At 43.5% G+C, this 10,113-nt stretch overlaps 1 protein-coding gene across 1 annotated transcript; it reads left to right on the forward strand.

The window, feature by feature from the left end:
• The first annotated feature begins 8,083 nt into the window (after nucleotides 1-8,083).
• LOC135515379 (histone H2A.Z) lies at nucleotides 8,084-9,773 on the forward strand. The gene is made up of 5 exons (XM_064939053.1): nucleotides 8,084-8,164; nucleotides 8,458-8,535; nucleotides 8,928-9,041; nucleotides 9,204-9,333; nucleotides 9,434-9,773. Exons 1-5 carry the CDS (start codon nucleotides 8,162-8,164, stop codon nucleotides 9,493-9,495), a joined length of 387 nt encoding a protein of 128 aa, XP_064795125.1. The 5' UTR covers nucleotides 8,084-8,161; the 3' UTR covers nucleotides 9,496-9,773.
• Nucleotides 9,774-10,113: the final 340 nt, after the last annotated feature.

Genomic DNA, 10,113 nt, shown 5'->3' on the forward strand with positions numbered 1-10,113 from the left:
GTCTCAAGTTGAGGGAGCGTGCAATTGTCATGCTGACTGTAGGAATGCCCACCAGAGCTGTTGCCAGAGAATGTAATGTTCATTTCTCTACAATAAGCCACCTTCAACATCGTTTTGGATAATTTGTCAGTACGTCCAACCGGCCTCACAACCTCAGACCACGTGTATGTTGTCGTGTGGGCGAGCGGTTTGCTGATGTCAACGTTGTGAACAGAGTGCCCCATGGTGGCGTTGGGGTTATGGTATGGGCAGGCATAATCTACAGATAACGAACATAATTGCATTTTGTCGATGGCAATTTGAATGCAGACATACCGTGTCAAGATCCTGAGGCACATTGTCGTGCCATTCATCCCCCGCCATCACCTCATGTTTCAGCATGATAATACACGGCCCCATGTCACAAGGATCTGTACACAATTCCTGGAAGCTGAAAATGTCCCAGTTCTTCCATGGCCTGCATACTCACCAGACATGTCACCCAGAGCACGTTTGGGATGCCATGGATCGACGTGTACAACAGCGTGTTCCAGTTCCGCCAAATTATAGCAACTTCGCACAGTCATTGAAGAGGAGTGGGACATTTCACAAGCCACAATTAACAGCCTGCTCAACCCTATACGAAGTAGATGTGTCGTGCTGCAGGAAAATGGTGGTCACACCAGATACTGACTGGTTTTCTGATCCACCCCCCTACCTTTTTTCTGTGTCTGTGACCAACAGATGCATATCTGTACTCCCAGTCGTGCAATTCAAAAACTTAGGGCCTAAAGAATTTATTTTAAGTGACTTATTTCCTTAAATTAGCCATAACTCAGTATATGGGGCATACAACAATCTCAAGTTTGTAGATTTTGCTACGAAGAGACAGAATCAATAGATCATTTATTCTGGTATTTCCCATATGTAGTTTGTTTCTGGTCACAGGTTCAGGAATGGTTAAAAAAAATCACAACATGCACCTAAAATTAACCTTACAAATAGCAGTGTTGGGTGATTTGGAAAGCCATAGTCAGTCAATAAATAATATACTAATACCCATAGGAAAGGTTTTCATCTTTAGCTCACAATCTTTGGATAACATACGATTAGAAAGGTTCCAAAATGTTGTAAAACATCACAGTACAATTGAAAAATATATGGCACATGGAAACCAAACATGGGCGGTCTATGGTGATAGGTGGGATGGGCTGAGAGTGGCTGAGGGTTGGTCTATGGTGATAGGTGGGATGGTCTGAGCGTGGCTGAGGGTTGGTCTATGGTGATAGGTGGGATGGTCTGAGCGTGGCTGAGGGTTGGGATTAAAGAGCTGAGGTCTATGGTGATAGGTGGGATGGGCTGAGAGTGGCTGAGGGGAGGTATTAAAGAGCTGAGGTCTATGGTGTTCGGTGGGATGGGCTGAGAGTGGCTGAGGGTTGGGATTAAAGAGCTGAGGTCTATGGTGATCGGTGGGACGGGCTGAGAGTGGCTGAGGGTTGGGATTAAAGAGCTGAGGTCTATGGTGATCGTTGGGATGGGCTGAGAGTGGCTGAGGGTTGGGATTAAAGAGCTGAGGTCTATGGTGATAGGTAGGATGGGCTGAGAGTGGCTGAGGGTTGGTCTATGGTGATAGGTGGGATGGTCTGAGCGTGGCTGAGGGTTGGTCTATGGTGATAGGTGGGATGGGCTGAGCGTGGCTGAGGGATGGTCTATGGTGATAGGAGGGATGGTCTGAGCGTGGCTGAGGGTTGGGATTAAAGAGCTGAGGTCTATGGTGATCGGTGGGATGGGCTGAGAGTGGCTGAGGGTTGGGATTAAAGAGCTGAGGTCTATGGTGATCGTTGGGATGGGCTGAGAGTGGCTGAGGGTTGGGATTAAAGAGCTGAGGTCTATGGTGATCGTTGGGATGGGCTGAGAGTGGCTGAGGGTTGGGATTAAAGAGCTGAGGTCTATGGTGATCGTTGGGATGGGCTGAGAGTGGCTGAGGGTTGGGATTAAAGAGCTGAGGTCTATGGTGATAGGTAGGATGGGCTGAGAGTGGCTGAGGGTTGGGATTAAGGAGTTTGTTTGGTAATGTATTGTTGTTGTATATAAAAGTACCATGTATGTAAAATGTATGTATATGTAACAAAAAAGCTGTAAAATATATATATATATAAATAAAAGTCAGAGATTTTATATATATAACTCAAAATTGTTGCATGTTGGGTTCTATTTCCTAATTTTATTGGGGCAACCTGTGTTTGCTCCTGGAGGATCTATATTGATTTAATCTTTCGATTGGAGCAGGGCTGTGCCTAACCTTTTTTGGGGCCCTAAGGGAGACTTTTTAAGTAAATAAAAAAATTGAAAGCTAATTTCCAGCAATTTTACCCATTTTGCCATGATTTATGCCATGTTGATGAACTTGCACCTTGTGTATTCTACTATTGTAACTCTCAACAGTAAGTTGAGACCCTGACTGAGTTCCTAAAAAAAACTGACTGTTTATGTTGCTTATGCCTGGAGATGTTAGTTTAAAAAATATATGTATATATTTAATTAGGCAAGTCAGTTAAGAACAAATTCTTATTTGCAATGACAGCCTAGGAACAGTGGGTTAACTGCCTTGTTCAGGGGCAGAAAGGCTGATAAGTCACCCTTATCAGCTCTGGGATTTGATTCAGCAGCCTTTTGGTTACTGGCCCAACGCTCTAACCACTAGGCTACCTGCCGCCCCGTAGCTGCATGAGTTCCTCTGAACTGGGTCATGCTCATTGCAACTGCGCAGGCCCCCTCAGTTTTATCCAATTGTGCGCTCCAAATTTAGAAAGATATTGTTTCTTTTATGAATAATCAATTCAAATACATCACATTTGGCAATGAGTGCAACATTTTTTGCATGTCATGCACTGCATGACATCTCTGCCTCTGAACCCATTACTTTCCTGAAATGCCTAAAGTCGGTGTGTTGTGCTTGGAGGCCAAAAGGTCAATTTCACAGCACTCTCTAAATCCAAGCAGGATTTTGATAAATGCAACAATTATTTTGAGTCATACAGTACAGTCTCTTTTGGCAAAAAAATGAGGACCTGAATCTAGGCCGTCCTGAACCCATACCGCAATTGGTGCCATATAAAAATGGTAAAATAATTGCCCAACTCCTGGATAATGCTTAACCATTGTAAATAAGTAACAAGCTGAAAACCACGGCACAATGGGTAAATGGGTCAGGATGTTTTGAAAAGTCAGAAGTTGGGATGGGAGGAAACTGTCCATGGGTCAACAATATCCCAGTTACTACACAACTGGGCCATACAAATCAAATCAAAGTTTATTTGTCACGTGCGCTGAATACAACAGGTGTAGACCTTACAGTGAAATGCTTACTTACAGGCTCTAACCAATAGTGCGGAGAAAAAAAAGTATGTGTGCGTGTGTAGGTAAGTAAGTAAAGAATTAAAACAACAGTAAAAAGACATTTGAAAATAAGAGTTGCAAGGCTATATACAGACACCGGTTAGTCTGTACATGTGGGTATGGTTAAATTGACTATGTATATATGATGAACAGAGAGTAGCAGTAGCGTAAAAAAGAGGGGTTGGCAGATAGTGGGACGCAATGCAGATAGCCCGGTTAGCCAATGTGCGGGAGCACTGGTTGGTCGGGCCAATTGAGGTAGTATGTACATGAATGTATAGTTAAACTGACTATGCATATAAGATAAACAGAGAGTAGCATCAGCGTAAAAGGAGGGTTGGGGGGGAACACAATGCAAATAGTCTGGGTAACCATTTGGTTACCTGTTCAGGAGTCTTATGGCTTGGGGGTAAAAACTGTTGAAAAGCCTTTTTGTCCTAGACTTGGCACTCCGGTACCGCTTGCCATGCGGTAGTAGAGAGAACAGTCTATGACTGGGGTGGCTGGGGTCTTTGACAATTTTCAGGGCCTTCCTCTGACACCACCTGGTGTAGAGGTCCTGGATGGCAGGCAGCTTTGCCCGAGTGATGTACTGGGCCGTACGCACTACCCTCTGAAATGCCTTGCGGTCGGAGTCCGAGCAATTGCCGTACCAGGCAGTGATGCAACCGGTCAGGATGCTCTTGGTGTTGCAGCTGTAGAACCTTTTGAGGATCTCAGAACCCATGCCAAATCTTTTTAGTTTCCTGAGGGGGAATAGGCTTTATCGTGCCCTCTTCACGACTGTCTTGGTGTGTTTGGACCATTCTAGTTTGTTGTTGATGTGGACACCAAGGAATTTGAAGCTCACAACCTGCTCTACTACAGCCCCGTCGATGAGAATGGGGACGTGCTCTGTGCTCCTTTTCCTGTAGTCCACAAACATCTCCTTGATCTTGGTTACGTTGAGGGATAGGTTGTTATTCTGGCACCACCCGGCCAGGTCCCTGAACTCCTCCCTATAGGCCTACCACTGTTGTGTCGTCAGCAAACTTAATGATGGTGTTGGAGTCGTGCCTGGCCATGCAGTCGTGGGTGAACAGGGAGTACAGGAGGGGACTGAGCATGCACCCCTGGGGAGCTCCAGTGTTGAGGATCAGCGTGGCAGATGTGTTGCTACCTACCCTTACCACCTGGGGGCAGCCCGTCAGGAAGTCCAGGATCCAGTTGCAGAGGGAGGTGTTTAGTCCCAGGTTCCTTAGCTTAGTGATGAGCTTTGAGGGTACTATGGTGTTGAACGCTGAGCTGTAGTCAATGAATAGCATTCTCACATAGGTGTTCCTTTTGTCCAGATGGGAAAGGGCAGTGTGGAGTAAAATAGAGATTGCATCATCTGTTGATCTGTTTGGGCGGTATGCAAATTGGAGTGGGTCTAGGGTTTCTGGGATAATGGTGTTGATGTGAGCCATTACCAGCCTTTTAAAGCACTTCATGGCTATGGACGTGAATGCCACGGGTCTGTAATCATTTAGGCAGGCTGCCTTTGTGTTCTTGGGCATAGGGACTATGGTGGCCTGCTTGAGGCATGTTGGTATTACAGACTCAATCAGGGACATGTTGAAAATGTCAGTGAAGACACCTGGCAGTTGGTCAGCACATGCTCGGAGCACACGTTCTGGTAATCCGTCTGGCCCCGCAATGTTGTGTATGTTGACCAGAGCATGATCACACAGTCGTCCGGGACAGCTGATGCTCTCATGCATGCCTCAGTGTTGCTTGCCTTGAAGCGAGCATAGAAGTAATTTAGCTCATCTGGTAGGCTCGTGTCACTGGGCAGCTCACGGTTGTGCTTCCCTTTGTAGTCTGTAATAGTTTGCAAGCCCTGCCACATCCGACAAGTGTCAGAGCCGGTGTAGTCAATCTTAACCCGGTATTGACGCTTTGCCTGTTTGATGGTTCATCGCAGGGCATAGCGGGATTTCTTGTAAGCTTCCGGGTTAGAGTCCCGCACCTTGAAAGCAGCAGCTCTACCCTTTAGCTCAGTGCGAATGTTGCCTGTAATCTATGGCTTCTGGTTGGGGTATGTACGTACGTACAGGGATATGGGGTATGTACGTACGTGTATGTACGTACAGTCACTGTGGGGACTGATGTGGTGTATTCCTCAATGTCATCGGAATATCCCAACAATATCCCAGTTACTACACAACCGGACCATACATGACAGAGTGGAACGAAGCCAGAACTGAATAGAAATAAAAACATCTCAAATACGGAATTGGGTTTCCAACAAACTATTTAAACTACAGTATTAGTGCTGTACTGGAACAGAAACTATTTGTAAGGGCCCTAAGCATTCTCCTCCCATTGACAGTAAAGGCAAACCATCTGTAAGAGGTATGTAAGGGCCCTAAGCATTCTCCTCCCATTGACAGTAAAGGCAAACCATCTGTAAGAGGTATGTAAGGGCCCTAAGCATTCATCTCCAATTGACAGTAAAGACAAACAATCTGCAAGGGCCCTAAGCACTCTCCTCCAATTGACAGTAAAGGCAAATTATCTGTAAGAGGTATGTAAGGGCCCTAAGCATTCATCTCCAATTGACAGTAAAGACAAACAATCTGCAAGGGCCCTAAGCATTCTCCTCCAATTGACAGTAAAGGCAAACCATCTGTAAGAGGTATGTAAGGGCCCTAAGCATTCATCTCCAATTGACAGTAAAGACAAACAATCTGCAAGGGCCCTAAGCATTCTCCTCCAATTGACAGTAAAGGCAAACCATCTGTAAGAGGTATGTAAGGGCCCTAAGCATTCATCTCCAATTGACAGTAAAGACAAACAATCTGCAAGGGCCCTAAGCACTCTCCTCCAATTGACAGTAAAGGCAAATTATCTGTAAGGACCCTAAGCATTCTCCTCCCATTGATAGTAAAGGCAAAGAGTAAAGATCATTCTCAGCAATGGAAACACTATTAACCTACTGCCATCTTGTGGGGGAATGGAAATATTACAGTTATGCATAAAATCTATTTTTATTGCATGACGGAAATTACATCCCTGAATTAGAAGGTAATTGTATAAATGGAAAGTTATTTGTGTTCTGTCATCAACAATGTGAATGTGCCACTTTCTTTCTTTAAAAACACCCCCAAACATTTCAAGGTGTTGCTTGTCTAGCAGGGTGACCAATACGCTTTGCTTCTTTCACCAAATGGTTTCCACCCATGTCTGATGTTAAGGCAATTTTACCAATGAGGACAGGAAGTGGGAAGGAAGTGGCTCCACTTTCCTTCCTCCCATAGGAAACTCAGTGTGCCAGGACGCTTTGCTGCACAGCCCCAATGGAGCCAGTTCAGAGAGCTTTATCCAACAGAAATAAACAGGCAGATGGTTGAGCGGATGGGTTTGGTCATGGCTACACAATACCTTCCTTATCCAATGATGGCAGCTGTTGGCATCAGAACCATTATGGGGTCACTGTTGAAAATGGGTAGCCATTTAAACCCTATTCAGAGGTGTGCAGGCATTTAACTGACCTTTATTGAGAATCAACTGTCCCCTTCCCTCTTATAAGACGGGCAGGGTATGTGTCTAGGACAATGGTGCTTTACTGCATTACAAAGGAAGGAATGCTTGAATTATTGATTGTTGGAGAGTGCATGAGAAACTTTAGGTATCTCTAGTATACCATAGCTTCAATCAGCTTAACAAACACTGAACAAAAATATAAACGAAACATGTACAGTGTTGTACATGTTTCGTGAGCTGAAATAAAAGATCCCAGAAATGTTCCTTATGCACACAAATCTTATTTCTCTGAAATGCTGTGCACAAATTCTTTACATCCCTGTTAGTGAGCACTTCTCATTTTCCAAGATAATCCATCCATTTGACAGGTGTGGGATATCAAAAGCTGTGGAGTATTTATGGCTGTAACAAAGCCCTTTTGTGTGGAAAAACTCATTCTGATAGGCTGGACCTGGCTACCCAGTGGGTAGGCCTATGCCCTCCCAGGCCCACGCCCACGCAGGCCCACCCAGATTAAATCCATAGATTAAGGCCTAACGAATATCAAAATCATCAACATTGTTACATGTTGCTTTTATATTTTTGTTCAGCATATTTTAAGCTTAGCTCCTAACACTATTTTAACCCCAAACCCTATATATAACTTGACAATGGTATAGTTGTTCATAGAAAGGAAGGGCACTTTAATAAACATCGCCTTTATTGTAGATATGCATTGTTCGGAAAGTTTGTATCTAAATGAGATGGATATCCAGCACTCTGTAGACTTTTTTGTTATCCTCTCGGTAGGCCTATTTCAGTTTGTGAATTGTAATCAATCATGTTTTTTTTTTCTCAAGGAATCAATTTATTTATCAACTGATGTTTCATAAAGACATTTTTTACACTGGTTGATTATTAATAAGATATATTTTTGGGCTATTTAATTTCAATAAAACAGTTAGGTCCACACATAGCATAAACAGAAGTTATGTTATTCTCTGCTATAAAGTCTGCGAAATAAATTGAGAATAAAATAGAAACTACTTTATCCAACATGCAATGAGAAATTACGTGTCAAATTCCCGCACAGTGAGCACTTTTACATTGTGATTGGCTAAGAGCCATCGCCCCAAAAATTATTCGAGAGTTGATTGGCTGGCTTCTTCCATGCAAAGTCCCGGATCAAGGTCCTCTCAATAAATACATGGCAATCTAAGGCGGGACTACTTGTTCAAACTTGACAAATAGTCGTGGAAGATCTGTGCAACTGCAAATAGCAGGGACATCTTATACAATGGTATTTAAAAAAAATTTTTTTTTTTTTATTATTCTTCGTTGCTAAATCTATCACTTTATTGAACGAGTGCAACGTGAGGATTAGCCTGTATTCGAGAAACATGTATTCGCTAAAGTTATTCTGTAGCTAATGTTAGCTAGTTACGTTAGGTAACTAACCTTAGCAATGTGAGTCGCCTGGCTATCAACCATAGCACGCGCTGCCGAATAAACTGGCTAATTAAAAATACATGTGTATATTGCATCAATTTTTCAATACATAAATATACTTCATCAATGTCTCTAATATTATAGGCTGGTGGCAAGGCTGGAAAAGACTCCGGGAAAACTAAGACGAAGGCCATTTCGCGCTCACAGAGAGCCGGTTTGCAGGTGAGTACATCAGTCATTCATTACATGCTAACAATGCTAGTGCCAACAAACGTGTGGCAAGGTAGCGCAGTTACTTGTTAAATTGGAACTTATGTAGCGACCGTATAAATGTTGGCAAACCGATACCATTTAGTTGAGTTACTTGGTAGTGGGTGTTTCGTAATCATTTTTTGTGTAATTGTCTCGACTTTTTTTGACTTACTGATGGCTAACTAGCTGGCTAGGTAGCTACTTGATTGAACACATGGCAGTGTTATTCGGGATTCTTGGGATGACAATCCTTACCTAACGATTTTACATTTCAACTTCAGTGGGGTAGGGACGTATCAAGGATCACGGATAGCACGAACGGGTACAGGCTTGGCCTTAACGTTTCCCGCTCTGCTTTCCAGTTCCCAGTGGGCCGTATTCACAGGCATCTGAAATCCAGAACAACAAGCCATGGCAGAGTTGGGGCGACTGCAGCTGTGTACAGCGCGGCTATTCTTGAGTACCTGACTGCTGAGGTAACGTTGGTCGACATCGCGACTGTGATTGTATGTTTACAACACTTTGTTGCGGTTCATTACACTAAAACCATACAGTACTGTGCATGCAATCGAAGTTAATTGATGTGCTCGTGCGAGAGTCTGTAACCAAATATTTACCCACGCGCTCCTCAACTTCAGGTTCTGGAGCTGGCTGGAAACGCGTCAAAGGATCTGAAGGTCAAGCGTATCACCCCACGTCACTTGCAACTGGCCATTAGAGGCGATGAAGAGTTGGATTCTCTCATTAAAGCTACGATTGCTGGTGGTGGTAAGTGCAGAAGTTATTTTGTACTCTTTGCCACTGGGATTGCCTTTGTACCAATTTCCCTGTTCTCTATTTGCATCCACGAATTACTTTTTTGTTTCAGGTGTCATCCCTCATATCCATAAGTCACTGATTGGAAAGAAGGGACAGCAGAAGACCGTATAACCCTGGAAACAGTGGCATTGGGTCATGTCATCTCAGGACATTCTGCTTAAATTGTTTTAAATAATTTTCTTGGTAGTGTTTTAGGACTTTTTTTATGTATGAACTTGCATCTACTCATCTGTGGTATTTTTAAAGTGGCTTCAGAGAAGCTGTTTTATTTTGGGCTTGTATGTTTTTGGTACAACTGTGGTTTGGTTTTTATTGTGTACATTTTTGCATACCTGTGGCATTTCCATGTTTTGAATTTGTCTTTGAATAAAGCTCCAAGGTATTGTGCACCTATGGTTCCTTACTTGCATTCATCTTTTAGCGGGTGTTGTGCCCTATAAATCAATTATGTGGCGTTCTGGGTTATTTTTCACAAGGTGAGTGCACATTAATCAACGTTTTTGCCAGCTGGCTAATTTTCAATGTTAGTCCCTGGGCAGGTTATTAAAAATGATTACAATGAGCAGTGAGCACAACAGGACATGTAGAAACCCCCCCCCCCCACAAAAAAATCCATAGAAGCAAGTTTTTGTTTAATGCTGCAATACACAACTAGGGATTATGTTCAAAGGCTGCTTGCCCTCCAGCCATGTCTTTTTTTTGTGATAGGTGGTGCAGTGTTCCAGGCAT

Source organism: Oncorhynchus masou, chromosome 27, assembly GCF_036934945.1.
Source record: "Oncorhynchus masou masou isolate Uvic2021 chromosome 27, UVic_Omas_1.1, whole genome shotgun sequence".
Taxonomy (NCBI): domain Eukaryota; kingdom Metazoa; phylum Chordata; class Actinopteri; order Salmoniformes; family Salmonidae; genus Oncorhynchus; species Oncorhynchus masou.